General features: G+C 38.9%; 2 protein-coding genes across 8 annotated transcripts in view; one reads left to right on the plus strand and one right to left on the minus strand.

The window, feature by feature from the left end:
* Positions 1–10,454, plus strand: part of DOCK7 (dedicator of cytokinesis 7) — a 190,378-nt gene extending 179,924 nt beyond the window's left edge. For 5 of the 6 annotated variants that reach the window (XM_087417065.1, XM_087417088.1, XM_087417066.1 and 2 more), the window contains 3 exons: positions 1,013–1,119; positions 6,511–6,678; positions 9,997–10,454. In XM_087417065.1, coding sequence (XP_087273191.1) covers positions 1,013–1,119; positions 6,511–6,678; positions 9,997–10,039 — 318 coding nt within the window. In that variant the 3' untranslated portion in view covers positions 10,040–10,454. Of the gene's footprint in view, positions 1–1,012; positions 1,120–6,510; positions 6,679–7,311; positions 8,667–9,996 lie in introns of those variants that run through there. The other variant, XM_087417071.1, reaches the window with a different exon arrangement.
* A 3,095-nt stretch (positions 10,455–13,549) lies between these two features.
* USP1 (ubiquitin specific peptidase 1) lies at positions 13,550–24,301 on the minus strand. 2 transcript variants are annotated; one of them, XM_087417108.1, is made up of 9 exons: positions 23,907–24,301; positions 22,017–22,255; positions 20,618–20,738; positions 19,943–20,047; positions 19,168–19,328; positions 17,371–18,059; positions 16,244–16,414; positions 15,356–15,557; positions 13,550–14,360 (listed from the first exon to the last, which is right to left on the minus strand). In XM_087417108.1, exons 2-9 carry the CDS (start codon positions 22,184–22,186, stop codon positions 13,625–13,627), a joined length of 2,355 nt encoding a protein of 784 aa, XP_087273234.1. In that variant the 5' UTR covers positions 22,187–22,255; positions 23,907–24,301; the 3' UTR covers positions 13,550–13,624. The 2 variants fall into 2 exon arrangements, with proteins under 2 accessions (XP_087273234.1, XP_087273241.1); XM_087417115.1 differs by lacking the exon at positions 23,907–24,301 and adding an exon at positions 22,612–22,800.
* Positions 24,302–25,568: the final 1,267 nt, after the last annotated feature.

The following is a 25,568-nucleotide window of genomic DNA, read 5'->3' on the forward strand; positions in this document are numbered from 1 at the left end:
GCCTATGTTTTTCTACCTTTCTGTTCTTAAACATTCTATTAAGAAGGAATTGATTCACTTAAAATAACCTTTCCTTTAAAAGCTTGTACTGGAAGAATGTGCTCTAAAATGGAGGGCTCATTTCCAGAGCTGTGTACATGCACGTGGACACCTGCTCTCTGAGATACTCCCCGATGTTGTCTTCGCAGATCTCCTGCACAGCGAGTTGTGAGGAGTAAATAGTAGTTTGGAATCACTTTGAAAACTTTCATAATATATGTACTGAGATATTGTTGTTGTTTTGTCATATGAAGATTAGAAGGCATCCCCATTATCTCCTTGTAGTTGATTGATTCGGATTCTCTTGCTGATGATTAGAGAATATTCCGAAGTAAGGGAAAATCCAGAAAGGCTTCAAAGTAAGATTTCATGTAATATGTCTTATCTATTTTTTAGGTCAAAGGAATGAAGCCAAAAAATGTCCTACCAAAACTAGAGTAAACACTGTAAGACCTTTACCCACTAAAAACATACATGATTTGGAGGTTTCACCTTCGAATAAAAGAACTTAAAAAAGATCATCTTCTTTAACTTACAGTGTTAGAAACACATTTGGAATACTGAGGGAAGCTGTCTTAGGAAATAGGTCTAATAATCAGTGGATTGACAGTTGACTGTCAGTAGCCTGACAGCTTTTACTTCCAGGCTAAATTAAAGAATGTAAAAAACACAAGGCAGAATGCATTAATGAAGACAGTAGTCAGTCCTGGAGCTCCTGTTCTTCTTCTTTGAAAAATGAACTGAGAAGTTAATTTAATTGCAGTAGGCAGAAATATGGATTTGGCATTAGGGAAAACTAAAAGCATATTTCCAGAATCTGTCTCTCAAGAGTTTTAATATAGGTGTAGACTTATATGCATGAAACTTAAATGCAGCCATCTCAGTGCTAAGAAAAATCACGTGGGTAAATTCTGTCTCTGTGATTTTAGAGAAGACAAAAACGCACGTCTTGTTTTATCTTCTTATTTTACAGGGGCCTTTGGAAGTTGCCCAGGTTTTCCTATCTGAAATACCCAGTGACCCAAAACTCTTCAGACATCATAATAAACTGCGACTCTGCTTCAAAGATTTTACTAAACGGTATTCCAGGCTTCCTACATAAAGATCTTTCAATTGAGAATGTCCAATACCGTAGTGTGATATAAGTGTCTTAAAGGACTATTGAAAAGAGAAGATATAGGCAAGTGGTTCAGGATAACAAATAGTCTGTGTAAAACTTACTATTCCTTAATAGTGTATACGTATCTCCCTCAATACTCTATAATGCCATTTTTATAATTTTAAAGATTGAAAAGCCGAGACTCAGAAAACTTTTTTAACTTGAAATTATTCTTAGACTATTTAACTATTTAACTTGAGAACTGTTATTTATTTGTGAACCTTCTCTGTGAGAGTTTCTGCTTCCCTTCCCTTAGGAAACATACCAGCAACAACTTGGAAGCAAAAAATTGGTGTTCAAATCTTGTCCTTATCGTTGTGTGTCCTTTTCCAGGTCACTTAATCTCTATGAGCCTCAGTTTTCTGATCTATAAAGTAAGGATAATACTCTCTATCACAGGAAGGTTGTGCAAATTAGGTGAAATAATATATGGGTGTGTCAGGGGTCCCCAAGACCACCCCCAGTTTTGAGGATTTGCTGGGACTCCCAGGACTCAGCATGGAGTTGTAGTCATGTCGGTCAGTGATTACGTGAGAGAGCAAAGTCAGATCAGCAGAGGAGAAGGTGCAGGGTGAGTCTGGGGGAAACCAGGTGTGGGCCAAAGGATCCTCTCCCGGGGGTGTCACCCAGGAGGTGCTGATTCCTCCAGCAGTGAGTTGTGACAGCATGTGTGAAATGTTGTCTTGCAGGGAAGCTCATAGAGACTCAGTGCCAAGATTTTTATGGGGACCTGGTCCCGTAGATATCTCCCTGACAGGTACCAAAATTCCAGACTCCCAGAAGGAAAGCTGGTATTCAGATAAACCAAAGTGTTTACATAAATAGTTTAGGCCAAGTGAGCCACTCTTATCTTCTGGTAATGATGAGAATCCTCCCAAAGTCCAAATTCCTGGACACTAACCAAGTGCCAACCTTACAAACAGGCCTTCTAAGGATAGCAGTCTAGGGCCTGCAGTTAACTCTTTTATGCACAAATAATACTTGGCACATAATAAATAAGTGTTCGGTAAATATTAAATTTTGAAACAATAGGAAAAAATAGTCATTTATCAACTTGATGCTGACTCCTGCTTTACTAACACCGTGAGCACGAGAGAGAATGATTAATTTTACTTGGTGTTGTCAGGGAATACGTCACACCAGAGTTGACATTTGTTATAGACCTTAAAGGATGAATATTAGTTTTTCAGGCAGAAAAGAGGAGAAAGGGTATACCAAATAGAAAACAAAAAAACACCATGAGCAAATTTCAGAATCTTTTATAAGAAAAGTGAGTGAATAGTTTAGTGAAGCTGGAACCATGGAATCTATGAAGATAAGTAGTCAAAGAAAATACTGCAAAAGTAGATTGGGATTAGACTGAAGGGCCTGTGTCCAGGAAGTAATGACTTGATTGTCACCTAGTAAAGCAGTGTCAGAACCGTAGTCAGAACCCAGTCTTGACTCCCTATTGTGCTTTCTATTATCAAATCATTCACTGAGTGGACTTATTAGGAGTAGAAATAATTTTGCTTTACATCAGTTTTGTCATCAGAAAAATATGTGGAATGCGCATTTGTTCAGGTATTTTGAGACGATATTTCCCTTATTCTCATTGCAATAATTATCATGAATTGCTATCAGTTTCTTCTGCTTGAACATGGTAAATATCTTAAAAAAAAAAAAAACTTCAAAAGGCTTCATTGGAAGTCTGAGATTTTATAATCTGAATATTGGGGTAGACAGCCTTATAGGTTTAGTTTTAGGAAACAACAGGCAACATAGCTCCTAATGCATGGAGTAGATGAACTGTGGTAATAAAAGAGAAAAACCTGCTTTAAAGTTGTAGAATTAACTGATTTCTAGCATTAATTTTATTATTTGGGAAGTTTCAGATAATAACCAAAACAAGCCCTGCTGTCTTTGTGAGCCAGGTGATCTTGGAGCAATACACACTTCTCTAGGTCTTAGATGTTTTTAGTCCTAGACCATCAGATGCTACTTTTCTTGCTATTGTTTTAGAATTTTTACTGTGACTACAATTCCAAACAAATGCCCTGCCCTTTGTGTATGTTTACTGTAAGGTGATGAATTCCTGTAGTCTACAGGTATCCTTGTGTGTTAACTGTCTATAGAGAAGGTTTTCTCCTTTTAAATTGCAAAAAGGCACAAAACAAAACAAACTGCGTAAAATAACCTTACAAAGAAAGTCATAGCCAATACTACCTTTTTTATTTTTGTGTAACCTTTCATTTTTTATGCCAGTATGCATATATATTTTACCATAGTTCAGTTATAATATACATATAATCTTAAGGTCTTATTTTGCAATTAAAGTTAAAACTATTATTCTAATGGTTATATTATTTCATCAGATGTTTGAATTTAAGTGTAGTGTTTAAGCATGAGAGGACTGAGCCAAAGTACATGAACTTTTTTTTTTTCTCACTGAGGAAGATTCGCCCTGAGCTAACATCTGTTGCCAGTCTTCCTCTATGTTGTATGTGGGACGCCGCCACAGCATGGCCACTACTGACGAGTGGCGTAGGTCCGTGCTGGGGCACCAACCCCGGGCGCTGTAACCTGAATCTGAATCTATAGATCAATTGGCAGAGAATTGACTTCTTTATAGCTTGACTCTTCCAGTTCATGAATATGGTATATTTCTCCATTTACTTAGATTTTTAAAATGTTTTATTTAATATTATTTTAATTTTCTATAGAGGCCATATATATCTTTTGATTTTTTTTCCCTTGTTATTTACTAGTTTTATGCTTTTGTTAATGGTATCTCTTAAAATTATATTTTCTGTTTGCTGGTATACAGAAATGTAGTTGAATTTTATGTATTTTACATGAGAATATTGCCAAACTCACTTGTTAATTCTAATCATTTATCTGTGGGATCTTTTTCTTACAGTGATGTTTAGGACCTCCAGCAGTATGTTGAACAGGAATAGTGATAGAGGGCATCATTGTCTTGTTCTTGGTCTAAAAGGAAATATTTTCACCATTGAACTTAATGTTTGTCTTCTTCTGGATTTTTGTAGATGTTTTTAATTAGGTTAAAGAAGTTCCTACCTATTTGTAGTTATGCTAAGAGTTTTTTCATGACAAATTTTAAAATTTTATCATATGGTGTGTGTGTGTGTGTGTATGTGTATAATGTATTGGTAGAACAGTTTCCTCTTATTTTGTTTGGTAGTTTTGCAGCTGTTTTAAATTGAATTACAATTTTTTCTTATAGTCCCTATTAGGTTTTGGTAATCCAGCCTTGGAAAATGAGTTGGAAATTCTTCTCGGGAATAGTTCTTTTTTTCCTCTGTACTCTGGAATAGTTTTGTATATACTCTGGAATGATTATATTACATTGGGATTATCTGTTCTTAGAATGTTTAGTAGAATTTGCATGTTGATGTTTTCTTTGTGGATAGATTTGTGATTTGACTGATTCAATGTATTTGATGGTTTTAGGATTATTTGTGTTTGTTTTCGTAAATTATATTCATCTAGAAAAATATAATTTCAGATTTATTTACATTAAATTGTACACAATATCCTCTGTGCCTTTATAAACTTCTGCCATATTTGACTTTATGTCTCATTTTTAATTTCTAGTAGGGAATATTTGGCCTTGTCTCATTTAATCTTGCCAGAGCTTATTCTATTTTTTTAGTTTTTTTCTAAAAACCAACTTTTGCATTTCTGATATAGAGCTATCATACTTTTAAATTTTATTTCTGCCTTATACTTTGAGTTTATTCTGGTCTTTTTAAGTTGCTTAGCCCTTCAGTTTTAGCCTTCTTTTCTAATATAAGCATTTAAGGCGACACATTTTCCTCTGAGCATCACTTTAGCTGCATTTCACAAGAATTGATTGTATACATTGTTTTTTAACATCCTTTCTTCATTTATCTATATTTACCATTTATCATTTATCTATGAAAATATCTATCCAGATACTTTTTTCTTAAATATTTGAATAAATTGGATAAAGGATTGTTATCAAGATCTATTCATTTAAGAAACATTTATTTGAATACAGGCAAACTACTGTGCCAGATGCCATTGTTGCTACATAAATGAGTATGGTTACATTCCTTAAAGGTCTTTTAGTCTAGTGGTGATATGAAAAAATGGCTTCAGATTTAACATTAAAATATATATAATTTTTAATTAAATGAAAACTGGAAGTGAATGTTAGATTTTAAAGGAACTCAGTTGATCATCTGTTTTCAGCCTTTAATGTAATTACAAGAGAGGATATTTAACATTCAATTGAAAAACTGAATGTCCTCATCATGGTGAATATATATACAGTACTCTCCCTTATCCATAGTTTCAGTAACCTGTGGTCAACTGTGGTCCAAAAATATTAAATGGAAAATTCCAGAAATAAACTTGTAAGTTTCAAATTGGGCACCATTCTAAGTTACGTGATGAAGTCTCACTCCGTCCCATCCGGGATGTGGATCTTCCCTTTGTCCAGTGGATCCACCCTGCAGACACCATCCGCCTGTCAGTCACTTAGTAGCTGTCTAGTTATCAGATCAACTGGTGCGGTATTGCAGTGCTTGTGTTCAAGGAACCCTTATTTTGATTAACGATGGCCCCGAAACACAAGAGTAGTGATGTTGGCGATTCAGATATGCCAAAGAGAAGCCATGAAGTGCTTCCTTTAAGTGAAAAGGTGAAAGTTCTCAACTTAATAAGGAAAGAAAAAAAATCTTATGCTGAGGTTGCTAAGAGCTATGGTAAGAACGAATCTCTACCCCTGGAATTGTGAAGAAGGAAAAAGAAATTCATGCTAGTTTTGCTGTCATACCTCAGACTGCAAAAGTTACAGCCACACTGCATGATAAGTGCTTAGTTAAGATGGAAAAGGCATTAAATTTGTGAGTGGAAGACATGAACAGGAAACAGTTCCAATTGATGGCAACGTGTTGCACCAGAAAGCATAGAGCCCATACAAAGACCTCAGCAAGGGATGCCCTGAAATGAGTGACACCAAGCCATTTACTGCAAGTAAGGGATGGTTACACAGATTCAGAAATAAGTTGGGACTGAAAGAGACACATTCACATAACTTTTTTTTATACTATATTGTTATAATTGTTCTATTTTATTGTTATTAATCTCTTACTGTGACTAATTTATAAATTAAACTTTATCATGGGTGTGTATGTATAGGAAAAAACAGTATATAGAGTCGGTACTATCCAGGGTTTCAGGCATCCACTGGGGGTCTTGAAACATATCTCCCATGGATAAGGGGGACTACTGTAGAACACTACGCCAGAAGAAATCTTTTGATAACACACTGTTTTTCCTAGGTGTGAGGATGCCTTAAGAAAAAATAAGAGCTTAATTGGGCCAGATCAAAAGGAATATCAACGGGAACTGGAGAGAAACTATCATCGCCTTAAAGAGGCCCTACAGCCTCTGATAAACAGAAAGATCCCTCAGTTATACAAGGCAGTATTACCCATCACCTGCCACAGGTATGCCTATGTTTTCTATTATTGTGGATATCTTCAGAAAATGAAATCTACTTGAATTATTTGTTTTAATAGTGAATTAGTGTAACTGTTATTATGTGGTTTCAGACATTGTGTCTCCTGAAACCCAGCAAGTTCAGCTAGTATACAGTCACGTGTTGCTTTAACAACAGGGACGGGGTCTGAGAAATGCGTCGTTAGGTGATTTCCTCGTGTGTGAACATCATAGAGTGTACTTACACAAACCTGGATGGTGTAGCCTACTGCACACCTAGGCTGTGTGGTACTGATCTTACAGGACCACTGTCACATATGCGGTCCATCCTTGACGGAAATGTTGTTACTCGGCGCATGCCTGTGAGCCTTTATCGTCTGTACATGAATCAGCCTACAAGATAAAAGTCAGTTCTTTCTGTAATTTGAGAATAATGAAGTTGTGTTAAATGCTCATACTAACCGGGACACCACACATAAGAAGTCTGGCCTCCTAAAACTATTGCTTTTAAAGTCCTGTCATACTTCCTGGTATTTTTGTAGGAGAATTCACTAGAATGTATCAGGAGCCAGGTATTCATTTCCCTCAGCCCTGACTGTAAATAGTGTACAGCATGTTCTTCTAGATTTGTATTAAAACAGGTAACCTCACTGATGATCAAGAAGGCTTCAGGATTTTTCTCCACTTTCTCAGTGTGACAAATTTAGAAATGGAAATAACTTTGAATTTTCCACAACTGATCTAGTTCTACTTGAGCAGGTAATTTAATCTAGTTTTTAGATTTCTCCTTTGTAAAATTAAATGATACTTATCCTGGAGAGGTTGTTGTGGAATTAAAAAACATGTAAAGTTCCAAGGACAGTGCTTAACATTTTACTTTGTAGCCCTGAATTCTGGACAGGGCGTGATAACTGCTAAAAGCCAGCTGCCTTGTTTGCATTTTGAAATTCAAATGTACATACAACTATTGAATTATCGTGACACCGATATTTTACCACCTTTTGCTTTGAATTAATAACAGTAAAGCTATTAAATTGTACTTACCTGATAAATTAATATTTGGAAGGCCTTTGAAGTTGTGTTTATGAAAACAGAAGGTAGATGCATGGTATAATATACTAAAGAAGAAAGTGAAACTGGCCATTTGATCATCTGGAAATTAGTCCTGTTCTTCAGTGACCTCATATTTTTGTACTTCTAGACCTCTGAGAAAAATCACACATTCATTCAAAAAATGTCTACTAAGTGCCTGCTGTACGTCATGTCCCCTGTCCGGGGCATGTAGATCCTCTACAGGAACAGAGGGAGACCAGAGGGCCTGTTTTAGATCCTCTCTCCGGCAACATATATTTTGCTTCCACCATCCTATACTGCTGCAAGACACCCTAGGTGGTTTCCTCTTCAAGTTCCCAGTGGGAAGCAACACTAGCTCCCCCACTTTTGGCTCCCCTTCAGTCTTTTTGGAATTTCTGCCTTCTTGCTGCCTCTGGCCCCCTCCACCAGTCTTATACTCATTGGGCAAAGGTCCTGGGAGGAGGCTGCTGGGTCTCTGAGGGAGTCAGGCAGTCTCCTAATCCTAGTCTTACTTCCTTCATCTCCCCAACTCTTTCCAGTGGAAAGACTATATTCTCCCACCTGAAGGAAACTTGCCCTTACACCATCATCCTGAGTTTTGCCTTTCTCTGTTACCTACATTATGGTCAGTCCTCCAAGCTTTAGTTCTTAGTATTTGAAGGCAGTTTTGGGGAATTTAGAAAACTCTTTTTCTTGATGAATAGTCTAGTTTCAAGACTGCTCTTTTCCCTGGAACCAAAAACTGAGCTTTGAGATTCAGAATTGAACAGGATCTCTTTGTACCTGTCCTTTCCTTCCTGGAAATTGTAAACCTCAGGGGTTTACCTTAATAGCAGGAAGGATAAGTGAAAGAAACCAGCTTAAGGATAAAGGAAAGTACACTAAGAGGGATTGAAGAATATTATCCGTTTCACTCTTAATTTCTTCAGAACTTAGAAAATAAAATTTCTATAGAATTTGAATTTTTTATTTTGCTGATTTACAAAATCTGGAATATTAATTATTTTGCAATAGGCTTATAAGTTATTAAGATAGTGGTTCTCAAAGTATGATCTGGGACCCATGGGAGGGGGTCCCTGAGTCCAAACAAATTTTATATTAATACCAAATATTACTCGCTTTTTTCACTCTCATTCTCTCATGAGAGTACAGTGGAGTTTTCCGGAGACTACATGCGATGTGATATTGTAAAAGATATCTGCAGGAGCAGATAAGAGAATTTAAGCTTTTTGTTAAGCCAGACATTAAATATGTAAGAGTGCCTCTATTCATATTTAACTCTTCTAAAATTCCTGCAAGTTATTTTTAATGAACAATATGATTTATAGTATATAATGGGTTATTTTGTAAAATAATTTAAAATTTTTAGTGTTAATTTCTAGTATGGTAAATATCAAGATAACCCACGTAAACGAAAGCTTTCTGAGGTCCTCAATTTTTACGACTGTAAAAAGGACCTAAAACCCAAAAGTTTGAGAACCACTGATTTAAGACTTAGACTTTAATATTTTAGTAGAGAAATACATGGCTTTTGCTTTTTAATAACCCCAAATAAATCTTTTCCTGAAATCTGTCCCATTATCCCTTAGTTCCTGTTTTATTACAATATCAAATATACCTAGTGGCAAATGAATAAATGATCAATGGACTTGGCAAAGTGCTTATGGTAATATACTTTTAATCTATAGGGAAGTCTACAAGCCAGAATATATAGGGCAGAGTGTGTAGGATGAGCATGTAACTTGAAAGTTAATAAGAACTTTGGTGGTGGGCCGGCCCTGTGGCTTAGGGGTTAAGTGCACACGCTCTGCTACTGAAGGCCCAGGTTTGGATCCCGGGCGCGCACCGATGCACCGCTTCTCCGGCCATGCTGAGGCCGCGTCCCACATACAGCAACTAGAAGGATGTGCAACTCTGACATACAACTGTCTCCTGGGGCTTTGGGGGAAAAAAAAGGAGGAGGATTGGCAATAGATGTTAGCTCCGAGCCGGCCATCCTCCTCAAAAAGAAGAGGATTAGCATGGATGTTAGCTCAGGGCTGATCTTCCTCACAAAAAAATAAATAAATAAAAATAACAAGTTAATTATAAAAAAAAAAAAAAGAACTTTGGTGGCGAAACAGTTTTAAAGTTAAGTTTTTGGTGGCAAAACTTCGAGATAACTCTGGCTGAAAAAAGTACATAAAACATATTTTAAAGGAGTATGTAAAAATTGTTTACTTTATAATTCTATCATTTCATTTTCTCCCCAGAGATTCCTTCAGTCGAATGAGCCTGCGCAAAATGGATCTCTAAAATAAACGCATTTGTTTTATTCATTTGAAAAGAGCCATTGAGTGTAAAAAGAAGGTTAAGATCTGTTGAAAAATAAGACTTGGGACTTAATTCTGGAAGTTATAGCATTAATTTACTCATTGAAGAATGCAGTGGCCAAAACAATATCAAATGTAGATTGCTGAACTTTGAGAATCATGGCTATGGTTTCTAATGTTCTGGTAATATGCTGTTATCTTTTTTTTAAGACATTTTAATGACTCAAAGGTACACTATACATTTACCATTATTTATACCATGGCTAATGTTAAATTTATTTACTTTAAGTTTGTATTTTTTAATTTATATTACCATTTACACATTCATCTTGGAACCATTTTAAATGTAGTAATGCTTATTTTAAAGGTACTATTAAATATGTGAATGTTTACACTAATTTTACTGAGACTTCAAAAATTTTTCTTTATTGAAAAAGGCAGACAATAAGTTAGAGTTGATTCCAGAACTAGTTCCAAAACTAGCAAAATGAAAATCAAGATTGACAGTCACTTTATGGGCCCAAAGAAGAGCCCACATTAAATAAGTGAATAAATTAAATGGGTGAGATATACTAACTGGTTTGTGAAGTCTTAACACTGGTTTCTAAGCTATTTTTCATTTAAACATCCAAAAAGAGAATTAGAATAAATTGCAGAAATAACTTTACCTGATAAAACTTGTGTTTATAAATGATTAAATACTGGGATAACTAATACCAGTGACAATAGCTTCATCTTTGACTCCAACCTTAGTACACCAATGATGGTAGTATGAACATCACGACTCTGAACAACTAAAATGAATGATTCCTATGTTTCAAATTAAACAAGCTAGTCATTTCATCAGTTTTTTTAGGTATCTAAACTGGTAAATTAGAAATCTGCTTTAAAGCTATCTTACATCACCATAAAAACTGAACTGGTGTTTTAATCTACTAGTTGAATGAGAAGTTTTAGTTATTTTTTGACATCTGTATAGATTTTACAAAGTACACTTAAAAAGAAATTAGCTGTTTTAAGAACTAATTTAAGGGCCGGCCCCATGGCTTAGCGGTGAAGTGCACGTGCTCTGCTGCTGGCGGCCCGGGTTCGGATCCCGGGCGTGCACTGACGCACCGCTTCTCCGCCCATGCTGAGGCCGCGTCCCACATACAGCAACTAGAAGGATGTGCAGCTATGACATACAACTATCTACTGGGGCTTTGGGGGGGAAAAAAATAAATTATTAAAAAAAATAATTTAAAATTTATAACTTTATATGAAAACTATTGCAAAAAAGTTTTTGAAAATATATTTCAATTAGTTGTGAAGTTTTTCCGAGAAATTGCATATTAATGATTTCTGGAAGTGTTTTGAACAATGCTTTTTCTTTGGGTAGTATTATAGCTTACAGAAAGGCATCATTTATAATCTGTCCCTTTGATCTACTGACCAGTTACATGAATCACGTAAGAACTGATCAAATTCAATACAGTGCCTTCATTCTGTAGTTGATGTTGAAAACAAGATCTCAAGAATGTCCGATTCTCCTGAGAGCAGAGGCGATGGCTGACATCCCCCCTTCAGCCTACCTATGACAGGCAATATTACCTCAAATTCCTCTTATCTACATCTATTCAAAGACTGAATCACAAACAAGTTTTTCAGATGAGTCTACAGTGTTGGACCAAAAAGGGTGAACTGAAGGGACAGAGAATGCAGCTGAACAATAAGGAAAGGCAAGGAGTCAAGAATGGAAACTCATTAAATCAAAAAAAAGGTAACATTTATACTCTTTTCTCTTTGGGAGAGGGGAGTGGGGAGGTAGACATGAGGAAGAGAATAGTAAGTAATCCCTAGGTCATTTCTCATTAGGTTACACTTATCTAAGAGTTTGGATTGTTTCACACAAATCTCAATGACAATATCATGAACTTTAAGGTTTATATGACTTAATTATCATGCAATACTAATTACCTTCTGACTTGAGTCAGAAGAGGCTCTTACTCTTAAAACATTGGATGATACTGAACACTTCCTAACTTCCCACATACTTCAATTTTCTTAAAACTTTCTCCTATCAGGAATCTATATTAGTAGTTAACTTGATGGCCTCTTGAGTATTAGAAGCCCAGGCTCCATCCTAGAACTACTCCATCAGAAGCTTACGGGTAGTGTTCAGGGCTGTTTCTTTTTAAAAGTTCCATTCGTGATTCTGAATGTAGAAAGAGGTGAGAACCATGACTTTTTATGTCACACTACCTTGTGGAAAAATGAAAGACATTATTTAACTGTGTAACTAATTTATTAGTTAACAGGTACTTTTATTTGTTAAAATGGGGTATAACAGTGTTATTTCAATAGCATTTAGATATTCTTTAGAATTATTTTTAATATTCTTAATACCAAGGATGTCCTTTTTAACAAGTCATAAGATAATTGATCATTTACCAATGTAATATACTATATTTAAAATGAAAATTTAACCAAATTTTTGTGTGTGCCCAAAGCATCATCTAAGTTCTCCAGTTTTGGATTCCAGTTATATGTCTACTTTAAAGGACAACCAGGATGTGACCCTTTTTACTGTAAACTTCTTTTAAGCGTGACAACTTGGGTGGACTAAGCACAATTTCTCTCTGAAAATTTCTTCACCTTCAACTGTCAGAAAATATTGAGTATTATTAAAGGAAATTATGCATGTTTTTTCTCTTCTAGGGAGGTGTATGTATAATGTGTGTGTGTATATATATATATTAGACATACACACATTCTATTAAGAGAACCCAGCTATATTTATCATAAAAATATGCAAATAAAAAAGTTCGAGCATTTGCATACATAGTTAAGCAGTTTAAATTTTATTGACCTCCCAGTTTTTAAAAAAAGTTAAATTTAAGGTCATACCTCTAAATTTGATGTACTATATACAAATCGTGCAGAGTATGACTATGAAGAGATACAAATTAGTCCATGCCTAAAAAGATTTACTAGAGTACAGAATCATCTTCATAAATACATATAAAATTCTTGTGAAGACAGAAGGGGACTGACTGTCCAGGTTTTCTGAGACTCTTCAAAGTGATTCAAGGCACAAAATGTTCAACATTGTGAATACACATATTCCAGACCTTGTGCCTCTAATACAGCCCATCCAAGATGTGGCTTCAGGACTTGTTAAAACTAAATGTACTGAAATGAGATTCTGCTTCTAGCTAAAAAACCACAAGACCTATAAACATCTTGTAGATTACCCCAAAATATGGAGATACAAATACAAGCACTTTATTTTAAAAAGCAAACACAAAAGATAGGTGTAAATTCAAGTGTTGAAATGCTTCCATTTTGGATAATTCAATTAAGAACCTATAGAAGCTTGTTCCCAGAAGCTAATGCATCACTAGTCTCTACTGAGGAAAATGAATTCTAAAAATTAACATGGTTTTCGATAATTCAAATTTCACTATTTTATAAAAACCTAAAGAGACCAATGATATACAATGGCTTCAAAAGATAAGCTAAAGACTCTTTAATGTAATCAACTTTACCAATGTCTGTTTAATATATACACAAGGAAAATACACTCACTCTATAATTTCTTATAAAATAGCAAGTAAGGCGTAGATGTAGGAGATGTAGAAGGGGAAAGAGAATTCAAAAAGTCCTTCTCTTCAGTGACTTTCACTTCGGAATCATCAAAAAGCAGCCACTTCCCCTCATACTCCTTTAAGCTTTGCACTACATATGAAATTCTGTTCTCAAATCCACTCATGTTAATGCCTGTTTGGTCACTAGATTCCTTGTTTCTATCAGATTCATGGGTCCCATTAGTATTGTTAGTCTCAGAATTTCTATTTTCAGCAAATGCTGTACTGGCAGCTTTATCAGGATTAGATGCTTTGTTGTATAGCTCATAATCTGCTTTGCTCTTTTGTCCTCCAAGAAGTCCAATAGCTTCTACATTTTTTTTGTTCAAAACTTTACTTGGCTGTGTATTTCCACCAACTCTAGTTGACACTTCTTCATCAGCATAATTTTCGACCACACCCCTTGCTTCCTCCTCATTCGATGGTTCTGGCTTACCTATTTCACACATTTGGTCGACCACAAAATTTCCCTTATCTAGTTCTAAACTGTTAAGGTCAGTGACTTTAACAGAAGCAGTGTAATGCCCACTGCTAATTGTAATGCCACTATGCATCACAACCGCAAACAATCCATAGCTGTCGTTGGTTGGCTTTGTGCTCCATTCTTCTAGTGACAATTTAAGAGGTGTCAGTAAAGGAGTGTTGATCTTGGAAAGTCCACCACCATAACAATCAAACCTTTGGAAGAAAAAAAAAGTTTTCTGTGATTCCAACTTTATATATTTACAACCAATGTGAAACCAAGTAAAAGCCTGAATGAACCCTTAATATTTAGTACTTATAATAAACACAAAAGAATAAAAACAAGACCCCAATTTTGTGTAATATTTACATTTACACAAAGAAAACATTGAAAAAAGTGCTAATATTCAGGTGTTTCTATGACAGATACATGGCATTCCCCCTCCCTTTATTTTCCTAATTGTGTGCATTAAAAAAATAAATGGCAAAAAAATAAAATGGCATTTAAAAAACACTAAATTTCAAAATCCTTTACATTTTAGTAATTCACTTTAATGTGAAGTCTGTCTCTACCAAGATTTGGAGACAAAAATAAATAAGGTAGTATTGTAGCAAACAAAGGACTACATGGCATCTTCTGGCATAATAAGGTGTATGGAGAGCTACTGGGAAGCCCTCATGGTAATTTCAAACAATTCACTATTATAGAAAGGAATAAAATCTACAATGACATTATGTACACATGTCAGAAAAGGTCAGACTATCCAAAATGTAACTGGCATTTCTGTACTTACCATTTTTTAATAGCTTTTAGATATTTCAATTTTCAACTATAGAAGAATCTCTCAAGTTGTTCAAAGACTAGTTTGATTTCCTGGCTTACCTTAAAATAATTTTGCCTTTTTCTCCCCTCAAAAAAAATCTTGATGTATACAAAAATCTGTTCCCTGCTTTAATCAATTCAGCTAAAACCTCTATCTAATAAGGAACAAAAATGAGAAGATGTGTGAAGAAATCATAGAATATGTATTCATACCAAAAGGATTTAAACTGATGCATTTTTACAGGGAAACATCGTAAGAGAACTTTTCTAAGGCAATTTTTATACATTTCAATAGTTTGTATTATACTATTTTGTTACTATTAAAGTATTCTGAACAAAACATATAGCAGCTCATTTTCTTCATATAGCTTTTATTTATAATACTCACTCTAAGCCACTAGCAGCAAAGCACTTCAAATGAATAGTTATGACTTCAGGCATTTTGTCAAACAAAAGACTTCGTTCGGCTTCAGTATAATGATGGCAATTTTCACAAAAATATTTATCTTCTCCTACAATTCTCTCCACTGAAGCAAACTGTGAAATTGCCCATCTCAGAGTCTTCATTTCTGTTTTTGGCTCTGGAGAAACTACAGAAGAGAATCCTTTCACTCACAAATAAAAATCTCTGACATTTAAAAATTAAACCACAGAGTTCCTTGTTCAAAATTAGCATTTAATTTCAATTGACTAATCCTTCCCAAATAAATGAAGAGATTTCCTTTAGTTTCAGAAAAATCTCATAAGTTCATCCTCAACAGCGTACATATCTTTTAAATATTTATATTTGGTCAGCCAAAAAAATACTTAGGTGATAAGGACAGCAAAATCAAGATCAACCTAGTCTCTGACTCAGTGTAAGACAGACTTTATATTTAATAGCCAATGCCAATATCCAAACAGGTAAATCAGTCTCATGACCATTTCCCATGACATTTCCATACTTTTTGTGGTTTATACTAGACAAGACAGTGGCTCAAATACTGTATTAACAAAAAAACCCTCAGTAGCTCTGAGATTCAGATTCTCAAAATTTAACTTATTAAAGCATTTCCTTTTCCCATTGTAACATACTCTACACATCAAAATAAAGATGCCACAATTTTCCAAATGCTAACTATTAACAAGTGTATAAGGAGAAAGATTTTATTATACCAAAGACACTAAAAGCCAGCTTTTTTCTCAATAATTATACAAGCTACTATTAGACTCCACTATTTTGTCAAAGAAAACAATAATTACTCCATGGTCCATACAAGATGCCAATTTTGCTTACTTTCAGAACTCTCCTCTACTTTGGAAAGCTCATCTTCTTGTACTGGTACACTAATGTCTTGAAAATCTTCTCTTCTTTCTGTTAAACTTTCACATTCTAAGCAACGAGTCCTTAATACCAGCTGACCTTGAAATAATTTCTCTACTAGCTCAAAACCAATTTGCTCTGTGCCTAAAACAAAAAAAGGAAAATGTAAGTCTATAAAGATTAGTTTCTCAGCATAGCCCAAATAACCAATATTCCTTTTAAAGTATAGCATGTGGGCCAGCCCCGTGGCTTAGCAGTTAAATGCTCTCGCTCCGCTGCTGGCGGCCCGGGTTCGGATCCCAGGCGCGCACCGACGCACCGCTTCTCCGGCCATGCTGAGGCCATGTCCCACATACAGCAAGTAGAAGGATGTGCAGCTGTGACATACAACTATCTACTGGGGCTTTGGGGAGGAAAGAATAAATAAAAATCTTTAAAAAAATAAAAAATAAAGTATATCATGAATAAAAGGCTGATTTTCGTATCTCAACTTGCTTATTAAGAGATGCCTTATTCACGAAGTATAAATTCCCTGTAAAGACAGTTCTGAGTATGAATTACTGTTGTCTCTAAAAAAAGAAGAGAGTCACAGTTGTGTCTTAACTCCCTTCCCAAAGACAATCCCTAAAGAATAACCCCAAATTAAGGATACTTTTGGTAAAACCATTAACCACGTCAATACTACACGTCTTCCCTGAGATCTGTAGATGTGGACAAAACTGGATAGAAATCCAATTCAGGTATAACTACTTCTCTGCTTTAAAACTGCATTTCACTAAATGAAATTTCTTTTATGAGTTTATGTCAAATACTGCATATGTTAAGGGGGTAAAATATTCATTCTGTTTCCATTAAAATGTACTGAACTCCCATAGTTTATAAACCATAAAACATTACCTTAAGATTAATGAGATTTATACACACACACACAAAATTCATCTAAGCACATAGCTTGAAACACCATAGTTGACACTCAGTGTTAATTTCCTCTTAAACAAAACTTTACCAGATTTATATTGTAGATGTATCTAAGAGAAAATTCCAGTTCTAGAGCTGTTAATCCTCCCACCTATCAATGTCTAAGAATAAATTATACTGACCTTTATTTATGGGCTTAACTTCATTAACATTAACGGACTTAACATCATTCTCTGGAGATTCAAGTCCACAACCATTAGTTGTGTTATCATTTTCACCCTTCCCCAAGTCCTCTTCAAGATATTCATTTTCTTTAGATTGTTCTTTGGATCCTTGGTTTGTTGTTATTTTCCCCAGACTACAGAATTTAGAAAGAATGCTAGGTTGCTTAGTTGCAGGCTTTAACCAATTTATTTTAACTCTTGATTTCTTCTGTGAGGACCTTGTACTCTCACTTTCAGAAACGTACTTGGGGATCATTTTAGGAGGAATCTCTAACATATCACCTGTAGCTTTTCTTTTTGATCTGGTTTGTCTCTGGTTCTCTTCTAATGACTGGTGTTCCTTGGATACTTTAACTTTTTTCTTCAGGTTACCAAATTCCATGTCACTTTTTCTTTTCCCATTTCCTTTTGGGAGTTTTTCTTTACGGTCATCAGAATGCCTCATGTTGTCCATCTCTATGCTGTTAATACCATTCATTTCCTCTTTCTGATGAGGTTTTTCTTCTACCTTAGTAGATAATTCTGCCACATTTTTTACTTCTTCTTTTTTTAGAAGCTGGCATGTTTCTTGAATGTTTCCCAAAATACACTGTAATACTTCCTGTGCATCATGCTGTAGATATCCTTCATACATAGGGTTGAGTTCCCTATAAATAAAAATTCCCATTTCATGTATTGTAGTTTTGAAGATATAATACAAAAACTTTCTATATATAAATGAATTCATTTACAGGGATATCAAATTATTTTAAAAATCTAAAAACATTTATTCAGCTAATTTAAAAACATTTATTCAGCTAATTTGAAACTTCTTACCTAAACTTGTAACAAAAAGTAAAAATAAATTTTACCTCATTTTCACTATCACAAAGACTTTCATCCTCTTGTAAATATATTATTGTTACTATCAGCTAATTACATATACAGTGTTTACCATGTACCAGGTTTTATTCAAAATGCTTTTTATAATCTATGTATAACATAATTCTCACAATAACCCTATGAGGTAAGTACTGTTATCGCCACTATTTACAGGTCAGGTAACTTGCCCAAGGTCACAGAGATGCAAAGCCAGGGTTCAAACCTGCTCTTGGCCACTACGCTCAACTGCTTCTTAACAAACATATAGCAATGTATTACATCTGGGTCATTCCTAAACTAAATGATTACATAATTTTTTAAAGACTTACCCTATAATATTTTGGATAAGGCTATTTTATACATAGGATAAAGTTTCATTTTTTAAAGACAATACTACAAAGAAATCCAATCCAGTTAACTAAGTTATCTTCTAAGCACATACAACAAAAATAGAATATTTGGAATTTACATTTTTTATGCATAATATATTTTGAATATAGACCTATGATTCCCAATCGGAAATCCTTAGGCCCAAATGTGTTTAGGAATTCAGAAATTTTCAATATGGCACATAAATATTTGTCACCAACATGATATGGGGCAGTATCTCATAATTAAACACACTTCAATTTCTATAGAAAAGCATATGAATATTCACATTACAGATAAATAGGAATAAAGACTATAAATAGCCTCATACAAATTCAGATTTATTGAATTTAGTACCAAACGGATGAAACTGTCTCGTTTTTGGAGCCTCGGGGCTATTAAGGACTGTAGCTCTGTAGTTTCCATCTTCCTTGCCCTTTATCCTCATTTGTTCACATTCACTCTCCTCCAAAGAGAGCAATAAGTAGCTAAGCTAGAATCCTGAAACTGTATTAGAGGCTATACCTGAGTGTGTTAAGCAGTCGCCTTGGCTGAGTAGCAAGTTCATCAGTATATTTCTCTGGATTTAAGAGAAAACTAGCCTGAAGCTGTTCAACTGAAATGATCAAGGACTGTAAACTGCATATTAGTTCATAACTTGCCAAAGAATCTTCTTTGCAATTTCCCTGTTAAGAAATAAAAAACACACAACCAATATCTTTATTTATGAAATTAATGGGTTTGTCTTCCACCTTCTTGTCTTTGTCTCACTAGACAAATACTAGATTTTCTAAATTTAATTTTATTATAACGCTAATTTTGTGGAGATGTACCAATAAACTTTTTAAAACATTTAATAAGAGTATTTTTTGATTACTTTCTATTATGTGGATGATAATGGTTTTCTAATTACGTAAGTCAAAGGTTTCCTGACATTTAACGTTATTTTAAAAGAGTCAATTTGAAAACAATAGATAAAGAACAGATGATAGAAAGGTATGATAAATTGTGATGGTGGTATACAAATGACAGTGTTGACTGGCCAACAATATACTGGAGGACTGGAGAAGACACACTGTAAATGGGGATAATACAGTTAGCTACCTTGCAAGAATGAAAAATAACTGCCTGACAACATAAGATACTGAGAAATTCAATTCTCAGTTATAGTTGGTTAACAGAGAAATAAACTTTGTCATCCTCCTCCCAAATCCTGTGTATCTATTACTTTTTCATTTCTAAGCAAGTGAATTTCTATTAACTTACTTTTTATATTATTTTCTGTTCTTTTATTTTTTACCTTATCTTTTTGATTGGCTTCATCTTTTAGGGCTTCTTTCTTCCTTGAAATAATATTAAATAAGTGCTTCACTCCAGATTTAAAACCCGGACAAAAATATAATACCTATAAAAAGTGAGACTGAGTGTTTACTGAACAAACAACAATATACCTAAAATCATTAAAACACTATCATGCTTTTTGTAAAGCACTTTTAAATGTGCATCACTTAAAATTCTGAGATTAAGATTGGTGTCAAAAATTGTCCTCTATTTCATCATAGTTGCTCAGTCTTCCCTCACTGGCAGCATAGCACTAAGCCTGAGCAGACACTGCTAAGACTTATGGTTATAAGGGTACAACATAAAACAGATATAGTTCCAAGGGTTTAAAGACATATCACCAGGACACCAGGAATTGGGCAGAAAAACTAAAGGTTTGGCATTTTCCACTTAACCAAGATCTACTCAATTTTGCTATCCCAATTTTATTTAATATATTACTTTCTTTTACCCCAAAGGAAGTTTTAACATGCAACTTAGAATCATTATTTTAGCCCATTCTGGTTTACTTACAAAGGCAAAGGCAGTATGGACAATTAAAATCCTCCAATAATCTGAAATTCTCAGAAACACTAAATGTTACATCATTCTTCGCCTACTCAAGTTTCATTATATAGGAAAATTGTCAATTTACCTGAAGTATACTATTAAGATAACAAGTATTGCCGAGATTATTCAGTCCCACAAATGGTAACAAGTTCTCCCTCTTCTCACAGTTTATAGGTGAGGACTGTGCTGCAGGAACAACTTGATCACTATTAAGTATAGAGGGGAGAGAGATATAATGAAGTAATATTTAAAGAAACAAAATGGAAATATTACTTCCTTAGATTTTGTCTTTTCCCAAAAGTTATATGATCTGAAAAGTATATGGATTTTATTCAGATGACATTTTAAGAAATCTGTACAGGTACAAAAATTGCTATACACCCAGAACAGAAGTTTTACAAGCACTTTAAAAACATTATTACACTCAACAAGCCTCAAAACAATTCCATCAAGAGGCTGCTAATCCCATTTTAGAGAGCAGAAAATTGAAGAACTGGTATTGTGATTTGTAAAGCCAACAAGACATTTTAATTAAGTAGTTAACTCTGAATAGAAACCTGGAAATAACCTGACTGACAATATCTGGGAGAGGCTGCACTAAGTCAGATTCTGTTAATAAAAGGTTAAGAGGAAAGAGAGTCTATGAAGAGAATTATACAGCTGTCCCTCAAAAATGAATTGTTCACGTTTACAATCCTTTTACCTCACTTGAACAAACAGCAGGTCCTCACAGCATTTTTATTTATTTTACAGCTGCTAGATATTACGCCAGCACCTCCAAGTGTTTACAGGCATGAATGCGGGTCAGCGAAAGGCTCACACACCATCTCCTAAACTGACTACTGGTAAATATTAGGAGATTACACGTGGGACCTCATCCACTTGAGTTGCACAGCAGAGTGCCTATCTGCTGAACAGGCAGCTAGTGGAAACTCCAAAGAGACCCAACTATGGGTGGCATAAAGAACTCCGTTTGGTTCTGACTTCTTTTCAGTCACCGAAGGATTTATTTGCATCAAAAGCATTTCTTATTTTTATTTTAAATATAATTTGCAATTGTACACCCCAACAGGTCTGCTAATTCATATACTAAGTATGACTACAAAGCTTAAACATCTCAGGTAACTGTCAAGTCTTCTGAACCAAAAAACATCACCTATTTCTTCACCCTTACACAAAATGTGTTGCACTACAATCAAGTTTAAACTGAAAAGTAACTCTAGTCAATAAATATTTCTCCAGGTTAGTCTAACTGGCTGAGCCCAATGGAACTGAGTTCACGTCATGGGTGAGATGCCCGTGGGGAAGCACAGTTCTGCTTCTGTTCTGTTGCTGCTGCACACTGCTAGACCGGTCACACTAGCGTGTGCTCTCTCCTTGTCTCTGTGGACTATCAGGTCAGTGTCTAGAGATACCAATCCAAGTCCACCGTTTCTTGACTGATGTGGAGTCTAAAACGTACAGAAATAAAGTTAGATACATACATTTCAGATCCTCTATATTCAGAAGCTTTTTCTTCATTTTCTTGAGAATCTGTGAAATCCAAGGCTCTCTTAGTTTCCTTTTTCTGAAAAAACTTCAAGGAAAGTCTGTTTTTCTTTGAGGGACTTCCTCTTGAAAGCCCATTACTCTCACTAGGTATGACACCAGGCATCTTCTCTTCAAATCCCAAGGAGTTGACAAGAATTAATTTATGCAGGGATGTTGTAATCAACAATCATATCTGTTAATCACAGAGAAGACCTTTCATTAGTTTTCAGTTATCAGCTGTAGGCAAAAAATCATCAATGTTGAAAACAAATTTACCAGCGAATGTTACTAACTAGATCTTCATGTTTGAAAACTTAGTGCCTGGCAGTAATAGGCACTCAATGTTTACTGCTTAAATGAAGGAGCTTGCCATTTGTCCTTAACTTTCTTAAACAACAAAAAATATCAGAACTTTGATTAGCCTATTAGATTAAGGGTCACATCACAAAATACCCCATTTTTGTAAACCTGCAGTAAAGTAGTAGTATTTAGTAAAAACTCAACTTTTATTATAATTAATTCATTCAGAAAATATGAACGAGCAAGTACCATCTCTAATTCTAAAGTAGGAGGTGCAGGGGCCGGCCTGGTGGTGCAGGCAGTTAAGTTCTTGTGCTCCGCTTCAGCGGCCGGGGGGTTCACAGGTTCAGATCCCAGGCGCACAGAGAGACAGCGCTTGTCAGGCCATGCTGTGGCAGCGTCCCATATAAAGTGGAGGAAGATGGGCACGGATGTTAGCCCAGGGCCAGTCTTCCTCAGCAAAAAAAAAAAAAAAAAAAAAAAGAGGAGGAGGATTGGCATTGGATGTGAGCTCACGGCTGATCTTCCTCACAAAAAATAATAAAGTAGGAGGTGGAGACAGACAAATGAATGGGAAATCAAAGGAGTGCTGGAAGTCCTCCTTCTAGGCCTTTCCTCCTTGATAATATGAATACATGAAATAAAATCTCTAAAAACTTCAAAGTGTAACTTGCATACAAAAAAGGCACAGATCTGGTGTTCAGTGGTACCTAAAAACTTGAGTGAAAAGTAGTAAAGCGTCAGCTGGGATGGCGGTGTAAAAAACTGCTGCACTTGGTGTATATGCACTAGAAACCACAATACACCGATTTTCCAAACATTTCTTTAAACTACAAATTAAAAAAAATATATTGCTTTGAATAGAGAAAAAGATAATTTAGTTTGCCTGTTGCAACCTTTCTTTCCTGCTTTAAAGTAAGAAACTTCTGGACGGAAGGAAAAAATGGCAGTCTCGGCGGTAGTTATTCTACACCGCGCTGCTATTCTTCCGTTAAGAAGTCGGGGCCAACGAGCCGAGCGGCGTTTCACCAGCGGCTCACTCAGAGCCCCAAGCTCGGCGGGCGCAGAGCCGCCCGAAGGGCCGCCGCCCGGGGCACGCGCGACCCGGGCTCGGCTCGGGGCAGCGGCGCGCTGACCGACGCCCTCTCTCCGCGAGTGCGGGCGGCGCCCCGGCCCGCGGTGCCGGAGCCCAGCGTCCGCGCGGCCGCCTCACGACGACGGGAACGGGGTCGTCCGCGGAGGGCAGCGGAACGGGCACGCGGGGGCGACCGAGCAGCCCAGACGGCCGGCCGCCGCCCCTCCTCGCCGCCCCGCTCCCCGGAAGCAGGGGCCGCCCCAGCACGGCCCGCCGCCCCGCCCGCCCGCCCGCCCGCAGCGGCTCCTCGGCCGCGCCGCCCGGCCCGAGGCGTTACCGCACAGCCCGCTCCGGGGCCCACGGCGCGCGCCCACACGTGGCGTCCCGCGAACTTCCAGGACAGCCGCGGCGACGGCGAGCAGCGCCGGCCGGGACGCCCGAGCGCCCACCCGGGACCCCGGGCCCTCACCTGGGTGCGGCCCACGCAGGTGCGCGGCGGGGTCCGCGGGGAGCCCGACCGGGAGGCCGGCCGCACCGCGCGCACGGGAGGCCGCTCGGGCCGCCTACATCCCGGCCGCCACCGCCGCCGCCGGGTCCCGGGTCCGCGCCCCGCCGACGGGAACTTGGCGCGTTTTCCTCCGTCAGGACCCCGCGCCGCCGCCCCCGCCGCGCCCCGAGGGGCGGCCTGCCCGCGCGCCGGCTCCGCCGCCCGCGCCGCGCCCACGCCGGACGCCGGGGCCGCCCCGCGCCCGCCACTCGCGCCCCGGGCACGCGCGGACGGCGGGGCCGAGGGGACGCCGCGCTCCCCCGGCCGCCCCCGGGCTCCGCGCCGCCGCGCCGCGCAGGCAGCGCCGCGGGCAGCCGCGGGTCCTCCGAGGGCGCGCCGCCGCTCCGGCCGTGCGGGCGGGCTCGAGCTCACGCCCTGCGCTGTTTTTCTTCCTCTTTAACCATTCGTGCGCGCGAGGCGAGGACGGCGTACGGGTCGGGAGACGGGACAGAGGCACGCTGGGCCGGGCCGCTCGCTCGGGAGGAGCCGCCCGGCGCTCAAATCCACCAATCCGTGGTGACCAGCCCCCAAGCCCGGCCCCCCTGCCTGGTAGGAGCCAATCAGAAGTAACGAGGCGGAAGCCAATTGGGTGGCGGGGAAGGAAGTCCAGCCAATAACAAGAGGGGAAAGGACGGGCGCGCTTCCCCTCTTCCAGCTCTCATTGGCGCTCGAGGGCGCGCTTTCGCTGCCGGCGTTCAGTCCCGCTTCCGGGTGAGGCCCTCGCCGTTGGCCCCGCCCCTTTCTCGTCCGCTCGTGGGCGGGGCTGCGGGGCGAGGCTGGGAGGACGGCGGCGCGCCGCCGGGCGCTCGCGCTTTCCCTAGGGGCTCGCGCCGCGGTGCCACCCGTAAAAACGGGCACGCTGCCGGCCGAGCACCGCAGGGCGGGGCCCCCGCCTCCGCCCTCATCCTGTCCCGTCCCCGCCGGCGCGGACATGGGCGCCAGGGCCGCTCTCCTCAGAGGGCCGTCCGGCCCGCGCTCGCGGCGCCCGCTGAGGCCGGGCGTCCCCGAGGCCGGGGACGCGCCGAGAGGGCGTGCGTCCGCCGCCCGCGGGGGCGGAGCGTACAGGCAGCGCTTGGCCGCGGTCACACGTCGGAGCGCGGGGAGCGCGCCCCCTCAGATACCCGCGTCCCCCAGGCCGCGCCGCTCCCCCGGGCGCACCGGAGCGGGGCTCAGGAGCGCAGCGGCTCGGGGCGTCCGAGCGGATGGTCCGGCCACGTCCTCACGCTCGACGCTCGGCTCTGGGAGGAGCAGGCCTGGTGCTGGGGCTCCCGTGAGCTAGGTGCGCGCGTCCCGGGGTCTAGGTGCGCGGGGCCCACGGTACGGGGTCTAGCTGCGCGCGTCCCGGGGCAGGAGGTCTAGGTGCGCGCGTCCCGGGGCCCGGGGTCTAGGTGCGCGGGGCCCAGGGTACGGGGTCTAGGTGTGCGTGTCCCGGGGCCCGGGGTCTAGGTGCGCGGGGCCCAGGGTACGGGGTCTAGGTGTGCGCGTCCCCGGGGCAGGTCGTCTAGGTGCGCGCGTCCCGGGGCCCGGGGTCTAGGTGCGCGGGGCCCAGGGTACGGGGTCTAGGTGCGCGCGTCCCGGGGCAGG

This window comes from Ceratotherium simum, chromosome 2, assembly GCF_057802395.1.
Source record: "Ceratotherium simum simum isolate JZ-2026a chromosome 2, ASM5780239v1, whole genome shotgun sequence".
Classification (NCBI taxonomy): Eukaryota; Metazoa; Chordata; class Mammalia; order Perissodactyla; family Rhinocerotidae; genus Ceratotherium; species Ceratotherium simum.

What these genes read in the sequence shown, in the direction of transcription:
- USP1 (XM_087417108.1), bottom strand. Translation starts at nt 22,186, where the DNA reads ATGCCTGGTGTCATACCTAGTGAGAGTAATGGGCTTTCAAGAGGAAGT. An exon ending in AAGCCAATCAAAAAGATAAG is followed by an intron (nt 19,329 to 19,942) that starts GTAAAAAATAAA and finishes ATTTCTTAACAG; the next exon opens with GGAAATTGCAAAGAAGATTC. An exon ending in AGTTAAGCCCATAAATAAAG is followed by an intron (nt 16,415 to 17,370) that starts GTCAGTATAATT and finishes TTTTTGTTTTAG; the next exon opens with GCACAGAGCAAATTGGTTTT.